Source organism: Protomyctophum parallelum, assembly GCF_964188405.1.
Source record: "Protomyctophum parallelum genome assembly, chromosome: 1".
Classification (NCBI taxonomy): domain Eukaryota; kingdom Metazoa; phylum Chordata; class Actinopteri; order Myctophiformes; family Myctophidae; genus Protomyctophum; species Protomyctophum parallelum.
The window spans coordinates 66,156,489-66,173,038 of NC_139697.1; the positions used below are offsets into that span (position 1 = coordinate 66,156,489).

Consider the following 16,550-nt stretch of genomic DNA (forward strand, 5'->3'; position numbering starts at 1 on the left):
GTAACACTATTATTGGTCCGTCTCTTTGGTTCTGTCCGAGTGTCCGGAAGAGGCTCAGTCTCTCCCCTATGAGCTAGTTAATATTTAAATCTTTGCCTAAAACAGAGTAGTAGTTTAGACCACTTTAACGTTATATATCGTACAAACAATGGGAACGTTTACATTTTGCTCGCTAAAATGGATTAGAGTTACAATTTAGGGGGCCATGTTTCTCTTATAGTCGGGATGTATTTAGTTTAAATGATCAGTTAATTCCCATCCATGGTCTCAGGTATCGATCGTAAGAGTATAATAGGTTAAACAAACTGTGCGACAGTGTGCTTTGATCTATCAGAAGGACTTCAGTACCAACATGTCTCCGATTCCTGTCCTACCGCTTGTGATTAACGTTTTTATGTCTGCACTTGGATGCGTGGCCACATTGAAACTCATTCCAACTTTCAAAGACCATTTCATCTCAGCCAGATTGTCCGGCGTGGACATGAACAAAATCATCAAAAAGGAAGTGTGAGTGCTGACATGATCTGTCATGTCTTTGTATTTTTGGAATGAGGGAAATCATGTCGTGGTTGGCTTTATGGCTTATCCATAGCCGCAAGAAACTCGGATGCTATAATGCTATCTGGCATCTAGACTTACATTATCAACCATTTATCCAAACAGAAAAGTCCTATTATGATTGTATTAAACAACGTTAAACTCACAAAGATTGCAGCTGTACAGAAAGCTTAGATTATCCTTTGTTTCTGTCAAGTTTTTGTTTAACATGTAACATACATACAGTGTGTTTTATTAAAAACAAAAGGACATTCTAACCTGCATCGTATTTCTAAATGTCTCTTTGTCTTTCTACCTGTCGTCTGTAGTCCAGAATCCCAGGGTGTCATCAGTGGGACCGTGTTCCTCATCATCCTCTTCTGCTTCATACCAGTGCCTTTCCTTAGCTGTATCGTAGGAGGCACAGGCTTCCCTCACAATGAGGTGGGTTGATGCAGTGTTTTTCTTTTAATTCCTTTTACCACAGACGATACTTTACAGGTGATACTTTTTTCATTATAATATATATATATATTGCTCACACTGCAATAGTTACATACAGACCCATGTCCATTTGGTTCTTAACTTCCAATCATTTTGCTGTGGACCCCCTGGAAATTGAAATCCCTTCAATAACCCATGGGGGTCCCCGGACCCCACTTTGAGAACTATTGGGTTGATGAATAGGTGGTAATGCTGCCCGTTGGCTATTAAACGTTTTTTTTTGTTCCACACTAATCTAGTTGTGTTCAATGTGTTGTTTATGTCAGTTTGTCCAGATAATTGGCGCTCTGTTGGCCATCTGCTGTATGATCTTCCTGGGCTTTGCGGATGATGTGCTGAACTTGCGTTGGAGACACAAACTTCTGCTTCCTACCATGGCGTCCCTGCCACTGCTCATGGTTTATTTCACCAACTTTGGCAACACCGTCATTGTGGTACCCAAGCCGGTCCGAGCGCTGCTGGGTCTGCACTTGGACCTGGGTGAGTTGTTTTATTTTTACCACATAGATAGTGAAGTGACAGAAGTAAATCAGTGAAGAGGTGACAATGGTCCATCATTGGATGAGAGGGTCAGTGATTTGGCCAATCACTTCTCGACCCACCAACTGGAGAGTTTAGTGTTTTTTTTTTTTTTTTTTGGCTTTTCTGCCTTTATTGATAGTATCAAGTTAAGATAGACAGAAAGAGGGCAAGAGAGAAGGGGACTCGGGGAGAGACACGCAGCAAAGGTCGTCATGAACGGGACTCAAACACGCATGCGCCTGGACCACTTGGCCAGCGGGCCCCTGAGAGTTTAGTGGTTGAGTTTTGATTGAAGCACTCTCAGAAGGTTAGAACTTGGAGACCACCTGATGACCTCTCTTCCAGGCCAAGGCTATATCCATTAGAAATTGATTATAATCGCATCTTTGATGCATTTACAAACTGAACTCCAGTGACTTCCAGCCAGGAAAGTCTGGATGGCAACAGTGGAAGGTCAGTGATGCTGGAGAGACAGCTGACCTCCAGGAAAGACTGGCAGGGTAACAGGGGCCAGCAACCCCTGTTGCAGCAATCACAAGAGGGCACCAAGCAAGCTACAGAACGTATAAATGAGCAATACCCCCAGCGTCTCCCAGAGGAGGGGAGGAAGAAGGTTGGAGACCACCTGATCTCTCTTCCAGGCTAATAAGGCTATATCCATGTTGATCTATGCCAGTCATTCTAAACCCTTTTAATTTCAAGCACCCACCACAGTTTGATATGCTTTAGACAGAGAGCGAAAATACCCAATTTATCTCTGGGGTTTATCTCTCTCCCCATGTTCAGAACCAGTTACATTTGTATTGGTCATTTGTCATTGATCTCCAGGTATCCTCTACTATGTGTACATGGGCATGCTGGCGGTATTCTGCACCAATGCCATCAACATATTAGCAGGCATCAATGGTATTGAGTCAGGACAAGCTTTGTTTATCTCTGCCTCCATCATCATCTTCAACCTGATGGAGCTTGGTGGTGAGTGGTGCTTTCCTTTCACAATCCATACATTTGCAATATAACACACATTCTTTGTTTGACGCTTGGGTTGTTGTCTTTTCCTGTTGGTCGTCTAATTTTGCAGGTGACTACAGGGATGACCATGTCTTCTCCCTATATTTTATGATACCATTCTTCTTTACCACATTAGCACTTTTTTACCACAATTGGTAAGTGTGACACATTACTTATAACATTTTGAGTATGGAACCAATGCACTGTATTCCTGCTGAACTTAACCCATTTAGACCTGAGGCCAATAAATAAATAAATCGTGTGAAGTAAGGTGCGCTCTTATCATTTTGACGTAACTAAACGATTATAACATGTTTTTCAAGATAGTAAAATATGCCAAAGAAGTTTAGGGATAAAGGGTAAGATAGGGCCAATAATGCCTATTTGCTCAGACACTGACGTAAAATTCTCCATTCATTGTCGATCTTTGTGTCAGACAAAATACTGATTTGCTCAGACGTAAATTCTCCATTCATTGGCAATTGAATATAAGAGGGGTAGCGTAAACACTTGTGTGAAGTTCTTATCATCTTATCATCATACATCATCATATATCAACATACGTCACATTACGTGCTCAACCAAACAAATCATCACAATCCGTGCTACAAACACAAACACGGCTCATACATACAAACACACAAAGCTGTATGCCTTCAGCTTCTAAATCCTGACCTACGTTTTCTGAAAAACTTAAACATAGCAACAACTGCCCCAAAAGGGGTTCCTGTGTCTTGAAAGGTAAACCCCCCCCCCCAAGTGGTTCCTGCCCTAAATGGGTTAAGCAGCAATATTTTTTGTGCCAGTTCTGTTATATTATTTTAGTATCTATCATGTTTTGGACAGGTACCCCTCCTCTGTGTTTGTGGGAGACACTTTCTGCTACTTCGCTGGGATGACCTTTGCTGTAGTAGGCATCCTGGGACACTTCAGCAAAACAATGCTACTCTTCTTCATTCCTCAGATTGTCAACTTTGTCTTTTCGCTGCCTCAGCTCTTCCATGTAATTCCCTGTCCCAGACACCGCCTCCCCAGGTAACACTTTATATGGCCTTTCTTCTTGTCTGACAATTTCTTCATTAATATAAACATACTGATTATGTGTGTTTTCATTGCCTGCCTGTTTTTTTTTATATCTCAATGTTACTCATGATTATGAAGACTAAACCCAGACACTGGCAAACTGGGAATGAGCTACTCTAAATTCAAAAGGAAGGACCTCTCTAAATTAGGACATCTAATCCTTAAGGTAATTGCGGAGTATGTTTATTTATCTATTTTGCCCTATCAAACTACTTAATCTAAGGAGAATGTTTTCATATCTCTTGATCAACTTTGACCCTGGTGTCCCAATTCTCAGCATGTCATTAGGCAAAAGGGGGAAAAAAAGAAAATGGCAGAGTTGCAAGCTTATGACATGTCTCATTGTGAGCTTGTAGATAGGCTATTTTCTAAATAACTTGAAGGACATTCACATGTAGAATGCTTGGCCTTCCTGTGCACATGCATTATGACAGATCTAATCAGGTGACAGCTGTAATGGGGTCAATAAACAAAAATGTTGTCTTTCCATGGTTTTAAACACGTTTTAGCCACGTAAAGTGGACCTGGGTCCTCCAGACCTGCTTTGTTCTCTCTCTACTCCAAATCTCTTTTCTATTTCAAATATCTTTTTGTTTCAAAGTCAGTGGTTAAGCCCTATTTCATAATTTCTTAGCTTGTACTATTTTTGCAATTTATAAAAAATGGGGGAAAAGGGAGATTGATACACAAGGCAGACCAATGGTAACTCACCAGAAAACATTAATTTGTACAATAGTAACAATTCCTTTGATATCCAACAGGTGGCAGAGTTATTGTGTGTGTTAGAAGTCCGGAGAGGCCAAGAGGGGGATGATGAGTTTATTGAATGCAACAACATGACATTAATTAACCTGGTGCTAAAAATACTGGGTCCCGTCCATGAGAGAAATCTAACTGCCATCATGCTGCTCATTCAGGTAACAACAACTTATTTTCTAAATGTTAAAGTAACACAGATTCTTAGGTAGTATATTCATCTTATTTTATCTATCCTTTTTTCTCCAATTATTTTTTTGTCTGTGACCTAGGTAATGGGAAGTGCTGTTGCTTTTGGAATCCGCTATCATCTAGTCCGCCTCTTTTATGATGAGTAGACACAGGTGAAGAAAAACAACTCTTTTGATGTGCAGACACAGCTGAAGGAAATCGGACTGAAGATTGACTGAAAGACATTGTCATGGAATTACTCGTATGACAAAGTATAAATTCGGCTTTGTGATCCATTTGACCTCTGAGAGATTCTGTAACTTTTTCTTCACCCCTTTTATTTTCTTTCTCAGACCAGTTTCTTTACCTTTTAATTTTCTTCTTCAGACCACTTACTTCAACTTTTAATTTTGACAGTTTACAGTAAAGATTCAGAGGATTTAAAGCAAGTTCTCACTTTGGTGGAACGCTTTCACTTTTTAGCTTGCACAACGCCATGAGCTTCCTCAGGGAACTGCTGTCAATTATCACCAATCATGGATTAAATTAATACTTGACAACAAAGATAAAACCTTATTGTTCCCTAATGGTAAACAAACGTGAACAAATAATGAATAATTAAAACAGCCTTGTTTATATGTGTTTAAGTCTTTTTTTTTTAATGGTGTTGGTGACTATGGGTCAACAGAGCAGCCATAATTGTCGGTAGAATGTTCATGAATAGCTTAGAGTTTTGTGCAATAAAAACTGAAATAGTTTTGCATGGTGTTTGGTAAAGGTATAGTTACTTTTCATAGCCTCTGAAATAAAAATGGAGTGTATATCTGTAGTCATACCGCAAAGATAATAAATAGGGGAACCATTCTCAAGCTGGAGAGAATGATCTACACATTCTACAGTCAAGTAAAACAGTTTATGTGAGAAGAAACTCAGGAGCGCTTAAAAGTTACTTCCGTTTTATGGATGGTGGAGGGTAAAAAGTTAAGATGGCCTTTAGAATGAAGATTTTTACATTTCTAGCTATTTGGAAATATAGATGGATATTTCTGAAAGACTAGCTGAAAAGGAATTTTCTTTTAAATATTCAACAAGCTTTATCAATGTGAAGTCAACTTGTAATGACACTGGACTTGAAGCAATTCATGGTATTATAAATGTAAGAAATGATCTGCTTTTAAAATGTAAGTGTCAAGTTGAAAAATAAAAGTACTCGTAATTTAATTATAATGGTGTCGTCATTGTTTAAATTGTTGACCAGGAACCTTACATTTAAGTTATTCTCTTTCCTGGGGGCATATTTCAGTGCAACTCGGCACGTGACGTGTGCCATAACAGCTGTTGTGATTGGCTGGTAGCTACCTTGTGTTTTGCTCCGTCTTTCCCAGTTCTGAATCTAAACCAGCGAAATGTCATTAAGCTCTTGGAGTAATTTGACGATTCATATTTATTTTGTCAGAATCTAAACGTACGAGGAACAATCTTTGAGGCTTCTCTTAGAGCAGTTGGTTGTTTTGTTGTTGGCACGGTAGCATCAAGCGGTTGGCTCCTAACATCAGTTGTCGCCACTCGCCAGGCAGGTGACGGCCCGGGGTGATGATGGTGGTCCAACCTGCGAAAACCCACCCAGGTCGGTGTTGGAAACCTTAGTACGTAACTTGTCTACTGGTATATGAACCTGTGCGTAGAGTTGGTAGTAGTTGTGATTAGACGACATGGCTCCGAAACGGATAGAGAAGAAAACACCGCTAGAACTAGAATGTGAATGGGGTTCCTGTCAGGAGGCGTTCGGCCAACTGGAACATTTCTGCAAACATGTAGAGAGTCACCTTGACGCACTGATGTCAGAACACGACGAAGAAACGGGTAAGAGCCCCCAGTGTAACATTTCTCTATATTTATCAATGTTATATGGATTATTATGGATACATTAACACAGAATGTGTTCCACAAAATGTGGAACGCCCTACCAGCAGTCATTAAGACATGTGAATCCCTAGCCCTCCAAGCAGAACCCAATGGTACTGAAGTTTCTGACATTTTGACGACACAGACACAAAATATCAGAAAAGTTTTACGTAGGGTCCCGAGAGGGGCTAGTGAATCCCTTGACTCCTTCAAAACCGCTCTCAAAGGGCACCTACGGACGGCCACAATTCGAAACTGGTTAACTGGCCCCCGTAAAAACCTGAATCCCCCACCCAGGCACCCACCCCTTTTCACTCTCACTGTATGTTTGTTTGTTTCCTTTCTTACCTTTTTTGTTTTGCTATAGAGTATATTCGTACGTCTAATTGTTATGATGAATTGAACATGGTGGGCCCTATTGTAAACAAGTGTAATGCTTTATGGTGTCGTCCACAGTTAACAGTTTTGTTTTGAGTTGTGCTTGAAATGTACTGTATTTCTCCATCTGTTAATAAATTCATCAATCAATCAAGAGCCAACAGAGGTATTTACAGTGTACTATACTAAATGTAGCGGCTTGAAAACTAGCATCCATATTCTGGGGGGAATATTTGCCAAAAATGGCAGATCTACAACGCACTGCGACATGTAGATCAGCAAATTGATTTGGTGTGTACCGAGTTTACCAAGTATAAGGTTTAAGTGGTTTCATGTTTTGTTTGTACCCCTTAGAAGACACCTGCCTGTGGCAAGATTGTGGTTTCTGCTCTGTGGAGAGTCCCGAGGAGATGAGACGTCATGTGTTCTTCCACTGTTATCATACTAAGCTAAAACAGTGGGGCCAGCAAGTGCTAAATGCCCATCGCAACATTGGCAGATTTGGCACATGTTCCATTGGTTACCAGAGCCGCAACATCATTCCTGAAATCCCAGAAGACTTTGCTTGCTTATGGGACGACTGTGAGGTAAGACCACTACTGAACAGGAAGAGAGGACTATTATTATTATTAGTATTGACAGTGACCCGGGGATCCTCTAGCCTGCCATTGCCTCACTTTAGACTTTACTGATCACAATTTACAATGTGGGCATTTAGCAAGCAGACGCTCTTATCTAGAGCAGCTTACATTACAATAAGCAAGGTAATCCCATACATCAAATGCAAAGAGACAGTGTACTGTAGTGCCATGGTAAACTAGGTACCACGGGAAAACCAAGAACCTAGCATCAATCTAAAGTCTAAACCATTCACGTGGGACTTTCTCCATATGATTAGTCTGACAATGCCAGGCTATGGATTCTCTGCCTGTCAAAGAAACATTATTATGGATTTGGAAATACTTATTATATAATTTCCTAACCACTTTCAACCTGTTGTCTCTGCTTTGGGCATGCCATATACAGTACTGTAGAGCATCTATTTTCACCTGACTCCAAAAAGTATATAATAGGGCTAACTAAACTAAAGATTAGTTTTTCTTTAATTGTCTTTAATTAATTAATCTGTATGTGTTACCAGCAACCTCCATATGAGAACCCGGAGTGGTTTTACCGTCATGTGGAGTTGCACTGCCTGTGTGTAGATGTACCAGTTGGTGACGCTGAATGCTTGATACGCTGTGGCTGGAAAGGTAAAGTCACAGGAACATAATATGCACCTATAGACGCCTTAACAGACGACGACACACTGATAAGCACCAGCATGCGCACGCATGCCGGCAGCACAAGAACACCACCTCTCATAAGATGCAATGGAAAAGTTCTAGCGGCACTCACGTGTACAAAATGCCCCATCAAACTTTCAGATTTTTCAGTTTTTCTCCCATTGTGGAGGAAGTATGATTAGGATTTTTATTGTATTCTCTCACTCTTGAAATATATAAACCATTCGTTTCTGGTGTGTGTGTGTGTGTGTGTGTGTGAACAATAATAGCAATTCAAAGCAGTTGTCCTCAAAACCACACCTCCAGTCGCTGTCATAAGAACGGGAGGTGCACTTATGATCATGGCAGCAGAGCCTATTTGTGCATGACTGCACGTGCACCTGCAGCCCATCAAGTATAATTTATGCTTCGTCCTGCGATGGTGTCGTGCACACAGACCTCTAAGCTCACAACGGTCGCATCCGCGATGTGATGTGAGCTTGTATATCAGCTATTCTCTGTGCGCAATACTGTTGCGCAATGAAGTATAAATGTCTCCTAGGGTGCACCTCACTAGCCAACACACAAGAGGAGGTTGAATGGACTGAAACCAACTCTCCCCAAAACAACAGGTTTGGTGATCTGTTGGGAATTGATTACATGAAACAGTCATCCTTGCGCTCAGTCCCAATGTTTGTAAACAAATAATTGGTCTATAGATCCGGTTGCAGTAGAACCCGACTGGTATATCAGTGAACCTTTTTGATAACATCGGTATCGAAAGTTATGCAGCTGATGTGTCCCGATTTCTTTTTTTTTTACCTTTTTTTTTAATTTGTCAGAAAATAGCCCATCTACAAGCTCACATTTATCTTTTTACATACAGCTTTAGTAAAATAATTCGTTTATTGTTTGCTGCTTGTTGTATAATTCAAGTTAAATGTTCTTTCTATATTGAAGTTTTATATATGTAATTTTAAAATAGTATATTTTTATTGATTTGTTTGATTATAAATTAAAATCAATTTAATCAAATCTTATTTTATAATTTGAGAGAATTGTCTTCCTCTTTTGTTCTTTCTTTTTAACAAAATATCAGAATATTGGTAAATGTTGGTCAAAATCAGGATTGCATCAGCCCCCGAACTCTGACATTGATTGGACTGATTAGATTGATTTGGTACTCCTCCATGTGTCTGTTGTTCCTCAGATTGTGATGCCACTGTGAAAGGACGCCCGAAGCTGAAGGAGCACCTACGTAGCCACACCCAGGAGAAGATTGTGGCATGTCCAGCCTGTGGTGGAATGTACGCCAACAACACCAAGTTCTTCGATCACATCAAAAGACAGAGCGCCACGGAAGGTGAGACGGTGGGCTCAGGTGTGCTGGTGTTGGAACATGATACAATAATGTCATCTTTGTGTTTGTGTAGAATTCTTCACACGGATTACACTTGTCACTGTTAATGTCTCAACGTGTGCTATAGGTCAGCGGTTCCAATGTTCTCACTGTTCCAAGCGCTATGCTACAGAACGACTGCTGAGAGATCACATGAGGTCCCATGGTCAGTCCCTTCACTATGCTGTCTGTATTGAAGAGCAGTGGTTTTCAACCATTTTCATTTCAAGACCCATTATTTATTCTGCATTTGAGCAACAGACCCTAAATTTGATGAAATCTATCCTCAGACCCTAAATTTTGAATATGTTGTTATCGTTGGATAAGATTTTGTCCACAATTCCATGCTATGTGGTACCATTAGGAGAGATAACAGGCAAATGTTGATCAAAATAACAATTCTACATTCTCTAATATGTACAGTACTTGTAAATTAAGTAATTAAGGTCTTTAACTATATAAAGATCTTGGTTAACAACTCCATTTAGCTGCGGACCACCTGGATCCTCCTCAAGGAGCACTGTTGGTCCCCGGACCACTGGTTGAAAACCACTGTTGTAGAGGTGTCACAGTTCATCAAACTAATGTCATCCATTATAAACAATCCATTCTCAAAAATGGCTAAAAATAGTCACTCTACAAGCTCACAGCGCATTGCAAGCTTTTATATCAGCTATTTTCATTTTTGTGCATTATAAAAACTTAGATTTTCTTTTAATAGAAATAATAATATAATATAATAGTCCTGTGTTGACTAGCCTGTATGCAGCACTGCAGTCTTAAAGTCAGTATTTAAATATGATTTGATGTCGCCATTGATTTGTTTCTCTCCTTGTTGTTAGTAAACCACTACAAATGCCCATTGTGTGACATGACATGCACATCACCGTCATCTCTGCGCAATCACATCAAATTCCGCCACAGTAACGAGAAGCCATACAGCTGTGAATATTGCGAGTACAGGTAAAACATCGGCTGAACCATATTATTTGTTATTGACAAAGTCTGGTAATGATGACCTGTAATTATTCTTGATGGTATTTTGGAAAGGAAATATTGAGAACTAACTTCTAGTTGCATGTAGTAGTACATTCAGTGTTCTTTGAGTTTAGGTGCAGAAGGAAGTAGGTACACACATCCCAAACCCACTAGGCTGGGTGCTGGATCAAACTTAAACAGTATGAGGAAGAGGTGCCTCGAAACATTACCTAAATAACTGCAAAGTGCCACCATAACCGTCAATTGTTACAGGACAGTTTTATGCCATGTTCACACTGCAGATACAAGGTTACAGTCTACCATTCATTTTTAATGGAAGCCAGTGACATGAAGATACAAAGCTGCTACAATGCTAGCTTTGCATCTTTGTATCTTATGCATCTATCTGCCAGTGTGAACACAGCAATATGCAAATGACAGCATGATAATGAGTTGATGTCAAAACTGCTAGAAATATATCACTATATGACTCGGTGGTTGAAACAAACACAAGTGCACACACTACACAGAAGTATTCTTCATTGGCTCAGCCACTTCGTTTTCTGCTCTCAGCTGTAAGAACCTGGTCGATTTGCGTAAACACCTGGACACTCACAGCAGTGAGGCAGCATACCGCTGTGACAATCCCGGCTGTGACTTTACCTCACGCACCATCAAAACCATGAAGTTTCACCACAAAAGAGAACATGAGGTGAGAGGCAAAACCATTTTACCCAATTGTCACTCAGACGGGGAGCTAAACGTTCTGTATTGATCCTGCTCACTGCTCCATCAGGGTGACCTTACGGCCCGCTATAAGTGCCACGTGTGTGATCAGTGCTTCACCCGAGGCAACAACCTGACTGTACACCTACAGAAAAAGCACCAGTTTAAATGGCCTTCTGGACACCCCAGGTTCAGGTAAGCCTCGGCCTACACTACATTTTCCAGCAGCGCAAAATGCCAATTCACATAACCCTAAATCTGGACAATCTCTCTGTTCTGTTTAGGTATAAGGAGCACGAGGACGGCTTCATGCGCCTCCAGCTGATTCGCTACGAGAGCGTAGAGCTCACCGAACAGCTGATGAGGGAGAGACACGAAAGACAAGGCGACGAGGATGAGGATGTTGCCCCTGCCCCAGGAGTGGGCCTCGGGCTAGGCGAAGATGCTAATGTGGCATCTTCCACGCAGGTGCAGGAAGATCTTAAAGGCGTTTTGTTGGAGGAGGCGCAGGGTACTGCAGAGCAGGACACAGACGCTGTAGAGGGAGATCCGGCAGAGATCTATTATGTTCTGACTGAAGGGGAGGACTCTGTCATGCTGCAGCTTCAAGACACTACAACGCAGCTGGGCTTGCAAGCACTTTGACAGCCACACCAAAGACCAAAGCTACTTAAAGTAATTTCGGGCAGAAACCCTGTTTCGCCTTTTTTCTTCTTTTTCTTTTTGTAAATCAAAACTCCCCACTTGATCATTCAACAGATTTGTGCGTAAAAGTAGTGAAAATGGAAGATGTACAGTACAAGCTCACAACATTTTGACAAATTTGAAAGTGAAGGTAGTTAAGTAGTTGTGTGTGTTTTTTCTTTTTCTTTTTTTTTAACCAATGAAAAGTATTAACAATAGCTGTTGACTAAATAATAACTACATTGGAACACACTTTCCATTTTTTCCCATTTCCTGAAAAGTAACGCTTTGAACGTACAAGGTTTCTGGCCAACAGCGACAGACTAGCTTGTGCTTGAAGCCCACATGAAGGCCCACAGTAAGTAAGTATCCCTCAGTGCCTCACCCCATTTACTTTGAACTTTACACTAAATTGATATCTCAGGATTCAACATGAAAACAGGCAAGGGAAATTAATTAAAGGAGTATTTCACTCAAAACAATCACTTATTTTCTATCAATTACATACCCCATGAAACTTTGAATTCATGGGACATTTCTATTTTATTTTAGTCGCATGCCTAAGCCAATAGTTTGACAGTGGAAAGATGCTCCACAATTCTCTTACCGGAGACTCCGCCGGTCATCAAATGATTGGCTTAGGAATGCAACAAAACAAAAAAAATAATGTCATGGCGTGTGTAATTGATAGAAAATAAATGTTTTGGGTTATTGGGGGTGAACTATGTAAATTAAAATGATATATATACACTGGTGATTTACAGTCGCAGTGATGATTGTAAACCTATATTAGGTGGATGGAATTATTATGTTGTGTTTTATGGTTGTTACCATTTACCCACTGTTCAATCGTATTAATTCAACCAGATTTCATTGTAACATCACCAATATTGCATTGCCTGTGTTGCACTGCACAACTGATGTTCATTTTCTCTACTGTGTAGAGAAAGGCTAGGGCTGCTACGATTACACATTTTAAGTTGATGATTAATTGTCATACAAATAATTCCAATTAAAAACAATTGCTTTTTTTTGGAGCATATGAAAACAAATAACATTTATGTTTGCCTTTTAGGCTTGGTAATAAATGTCAGAGTACAAATATCTTAAATGTACAAAGAAACAACTGTCTTATTTAATAATTTAATACTGTACTTTCAAATTAATTAGAAAAAAATAGAAATGCCTGATCTACAAAGTTACGTCACAAAATGACATTTTTAAATATGGAAACGACACCTTGGTCTCACAATCATGAAGACATTGAAAAGCATCTGTCACAGTGTTGTCAATGTAATGCTTTGCATATTACTTTCAATTAAACAGGTTATCTTATATTATGTGCCAGTAATGGGTTCTGTGTTAAGTCATTTGTTTCACAATGTATTACTATCTGTCTGTGATCCCCAGCTACTGAGTGAGCATTGGGATTCAGCACATACCTGTATGTGGTGAATACAATCTGCTTTATTTGTTCTCAATGTTTTTGGCTGGGGACCCCCGGAAATGCTTTGGCCATGTCTCGCGACCCTAACTATAACCCAACACCCCCCTAGACAGGCATAACTTTTTTCATAAACTGCATTCATTTTACACAGCATGATAACATTTTAACTAGAAAGTTAATGTGACTCTAAAAAGAGTCATTTTCCCCCGTGTCCCTTATTTGAAAAGGCAAGAAAAAATGACAAAATGGCATGGGCCATCGTTAATGGCCAAAGAGACGATGCTATTGCCAAAGCATGTGTGTGCGTGTGTGGACTGTGGAGTACACAAGAGAGAGCAAGGGTGAGAAAGCACTTTGTTGTAGTAGCTAATCCACTTAGTGAGACTTTCATCTATCTGGCCTTAACCTAGTGCCAAACATTTCTTCCTTCATTATTCTGATGAACAGAGACAGAAATGAGGCGATAGTGAATGGCTACGTGTTTTGATGCTATAAGCAATTTATACTGTGTAACAATACTAACAAATAATTTCAAACTAATTCAGTCAATCACCTTTTTACATTTTATATCTCAATGTAATGTAATCTTCTTTGTGTCTTCCCCAGTATTTTACTGTGATCTTATAAAAGCCACCGTTCATACATTACTTGAGTAAAATTATAAATGAAAGTCAAAATCATTAACTGTAACATTAGCAGTGTTTAGAAGATTAGCCCGCCTAGCTTAGTGTAAGCAGCCCTCCTTCCTTCCATCCCTGATTGAACCACAGTATTGTCAAGGAGCAAGGAGACTGACTATTGCATAATAACTCAATGACTTCTGGATCAGTTTCTCTTCACAATCATGGTAAAGCAGAATACCACTAGATTCAAATATATAATTCTAGATGTACAGTTCTCAGATATGAATAACATGTTCTGTTTGCCAGGGGTACATCGCTTGCAACAGGAGACTGGCCACTGTGAGATTGTATGGACTGCTACTGTTGTTGGGGTCCTTCCACAGGGTGTTCACTCAGCTGCTAGCCTCGGAAACCGCAGGCGTTACTCAACTGCCTGAACTAAGAGAAGAAGAGGAAGATAGTGGTAAGATCTCATTATTATTATACCAACTTACCAAATTTTATACATGTTGGTTTGATAATGGCACAGGATACAAACAAGTAGCTGGGCTACCTCTAAAGTCTAAACAATTATAACATGATGGGAGTAGTACATTGTTTTATTGGGCCTGCATGTCAGCCTTGACTTGACTTGACTCATTTGTGATAAGCTGACAAAAGTAACCTATCCTAGGTGAGAGAGAATGGATGGTCGAGCCAGACTTCATAGATGACACATACTGGTCTGGGACTGCCCCCCTGTGTTTGGGAGGCTGTAAGGGGAGACACCAGGAGCTGAGGAGAGATCGCTGTGGAGACTCTGAATGTTGCTGGTTTGGTTTCAAGTTCCTCTGCAGAGGTTACACTCACAACAAAAACTACATTATCCAGGCAGTAGTTGTCTTTGTAGATTAAACTACACTCGGTATATAGGAGGTAATTGTCTCAGAAAATGTTTTGTATGAAACTTATTTCCTCATGCATTCACCTTTTATCTTAAAATCTTTAAGATTTCTCATGTGTGTTGCAGTGAACTGTGGTCAGCCGGATGTGGACCATAATGGCATGGTGTATGGAAATGACTGGTGGGTAGGCTCTGTCGTGAGGTATGCTTGTCGCAATGGTTTCATGCTGGTAGGTGACCCCACCAGAACCTGTCAACCCAACGGCCTTTGGACTCCTAAACCCATCTGCCTCCGTAAGTAAACGGGGTGAAATTGATCATGCTCATTAATTCCCAATGATCTGATTGTAAAATTCAGTCGGTTCAGAATATCAGTGGACTTGTCTGTGTCCTGTCTCTCTTTAGGGATGTGTCAGTTCAGAATATCAGTGGACTTGTCTGTGTCCTGTCTCTCTTTAGGGATGTGTCAGTTCAGAATATCAGTGGACTTGTCTGTGTCCTGTCTCTCTTTAGGGATGTGTCAGTTCAGAATATCAGTGGACTTGTCTCTGTGTCCTGTCTCTCTTTAGGGATGTGTCAGTTCAGAATATCAGTGGACTTGTCTCTGTGTCCTGTCTCTCTTTAGGGATGTGTCAGTTCAGAATACTGTATCAGTGGACTTGTCTCTGTGTCCTGTCTCTCTTTAGGGATGTGTCAGTTCAGAATACTGTATCAGTGGACTTGTCTCTGTGTCCTGTCTCTCTTTAGGGATGTGTCAGTTCAGAATACTGTATCAGTGGACTTGTCTCTGTGTCCTGTCTCTCTTTAGGGATGTGTCAACAGGGGATTATTGAGATCAATGAGAGGGAGCTGAATGGAACCTGCTCCTCCACCTGCACCAACAAAAGCTACGTCGGTCCCCTCAAGCAAGGCTGCAGCCGCATCGACAACTGTACAAAGAAGGAGACTGGCTGGAAACGTTTTTTTGCGCAATGTTCCCCCTGCGTGTGTGATTGCTCCATATCCTGCGGTGAGTGCTACTCGGCCAATCAGAATGTGTAGTAATTGGGGGTGGGAGGTGTTTTTCCAAACCACTTTATATTCAGCACACTTGAATGTGTGCCTAATTATTACAGTAGGAGAAGCATGTTCTTGTACATGTTCCTAATTGCAGGCAAAGATTACATACACAGAAAATGCTAGCAAATGTCTTGTTTTAATTTATTCTCTTATTCTCTAGTGTCTGGCTAAGACGTGATGAAAAATCAAGTTGAGACAGCAGAGAGATCATATGAAGCACAAACACATTGGCAGCCTGGGCTCCACAGGACAGGTCCTCCAAAATTTGAAATGCATTGCTGCTTCAGCTATTGTGTGGATGCTGGTGCTTTACTGATCAATCAACCCTTCTGGGACTTTAAAGACATTATAATGTCTCCTCTGTGTTTGTGGAACTATCCATTTTGATGAGAAAGAACGCTGTGCTTGACAGTCAAAGCTCTCAAATAAATTTGTGGTTTAAGCAATCGTGTTATTGCAAAGCTGTTGTTTTTTTTCTACACATACTGTATACCTTGAGACAGTTCCTATTAACTGAGAGAAAAAGACTGCCAAAGCAAATAACCTTAGATAGCCCTATTTTAGAATATCCTTATAGGTGCAAGGCTCAGTAATACAAAGTTGAAAGCACCAGCACTCA

General features: G+C 40.4%; 3 protein-coding genes across 4 annotated transcripts; all 3 read left to right on the forward strand.

Annotated features, from left to right (window-relative positions):
• Positions 1 to 40: 40 nt before the first annotated feature.
• dpagt1 (dolichyl-phosphate (UDP-N-acetylglucosamine) N-acetylglucosaminephosphotransferase 1 (GlcNAc-1-P transferase)) lies at positions 41 to 5,798 on the forward strand. The gene is made up of 9 exons (XM_083777933.1): positions 41 to 507; positions 867 to 981; positions 1,308 to 1,521; positions 2,392 to 2,538; positions 2,645 to 2,729; positions 3,421 to 3,609; positions 3,736 to 3,823; positions 4,419 to 4,574; positions 4,686 to 5,798. The coding sequence occupies exons 1-9, from the start codon at positions 353 to 355 to the stop codon at positions 4,749 to 4,751; spliced, it is 1,215 nt and encodes a 404-aa protein (XP_083634059.1). The 5' UTR covers positions 41 to 352; the 3' UTR covers positions 4,752 to 5,798.
• Positions 5,799 to 5,981: 183 nt separating this feature from the next.
• Positions 5,982 to 13,250, forward strand: hinfp (histone H4 transcription factor). Of its 2 annotated transcripts, XM_083767172.1 has the most exons (10): positions 5,982 to 6,447; positions 7,222 to 7,454; positions 8,009 to 8,120; positions 9,343 to 9,495; positions 9,620 to 9,697; positions 10,374 to 10,494; positions 11,083 to 11,221; positions 11,306 to 11,430; positions 11,520 to 11,910; positions 12,201 to 13,250. In XM_083767172.1, exons 1-9 carry the CDS (start codon positions 6,297 to 6,299, stop codon positions 11,878 to 11,880), a joined length of 1,473 nt encoding a protein of 490 aa, XP_083623298.1. In that variant the 5' UTR covers positions 5,982 to 6,296; the 3' UTR covers positions 11,881 to 11,910; positions 12,201 to 13,250. The 2 variants fall into 2 exon arrangements, with proteins under 2 accessions (XP_083623298.1, XP_083623297.1); XM_083767171.1 differs by having other exon boundaries at positions 11,520 to 13,250.
• Positions 13,251 to 15,086: 1,836 nt separating this feature from the next.
• LOC310860030 (uncharacterized protein) lies at positions 15,087 to 16,184 on the forward strand. Its single transcript, XM_083766792.1, has 3 exons — positions 15,087 to 15,166; positions 15,681 to 15,881; positions 16,092 to 16,184. The coding sequence occupies exons 1-3, from the start codon at positions 15,097 to 15,099 to the stop codon at positions 16,100 to 16,102; spliced, it is 282 nt and encodes a 93-aa protein (XP_083622918.1). The 5' UTR covers positions 15,087 to 15,096; the 3' UTR covers positions 16,103 to 16,184.
• Positions 16,185 to 16,550: the final 366 nt, after the last annotated feature.

What these genes read in the sequence shown, in the direction of transcription:
- dpagt1 (XM_083777933.1), top strand. Translation starts at nt 353, where the DNA reads ATGTCTCCGATTCCTGTCCTACCGCTTGTGATTAACGTTTTTATGTCT. An exon ending in CAGGCTTCCCTCACAATGAG is followed by an intron (nt 982 to 1,307) that starts GTGGGTTGATGC and finishes TGTTTATGTCAG; the next exon opens with TTTGTCCAGATAATTGGCGC. An exon ending in CCCAGACACCGCCTCCCCAG is followed by an intron (nt 3,610 to 3,735) that starts GTAACACTTTAT and finishes ATGATTATGAAG; the next exon opens with ACTAAACCCAGACACTGGCA.
- hinfp (XM_083767171.1), top strand. Translation starts at nt 6,297, where the DNA reads ATGGCTCCGAAACGGATAGAGAAGAAAACACCGCTAGAACTAGAATGT. An exon ending in GCTTATGGGACGACTGTGAG is followed by an intron (nt 7,455 to 8,008) that starts GTAAGACCACTA and finishes ATGTGTTACCAG; the next exon opens with CAACCTCCATATGAGAACCC. An exon ending in AGATCACATGAGGTCCCATG is followed by an intron (nt 9,698 to 10,373) that starts GTCAGTCCCTTC and finishes CCTTGTTGTTAG; the next exon opens with TAAACCACTACAAATGCCCA.
- LOC310860030 (XM_083766792.1), top strand. Translation starts at nt 15,097, where the DNA reads ATGCTGGTAGGTGACCCCACCAGAACCTGTCAACCCAACGGCCTTTGG. An exon ending in TCCTAAACCCATCTGCCTCC is followed by an intron (nt 15,167 to 15,680) that starts GTAAGTAAACGG and finishes GTCTCTCTTTAG; the next exon opens with GGATGTGTCAACAGGGGATT.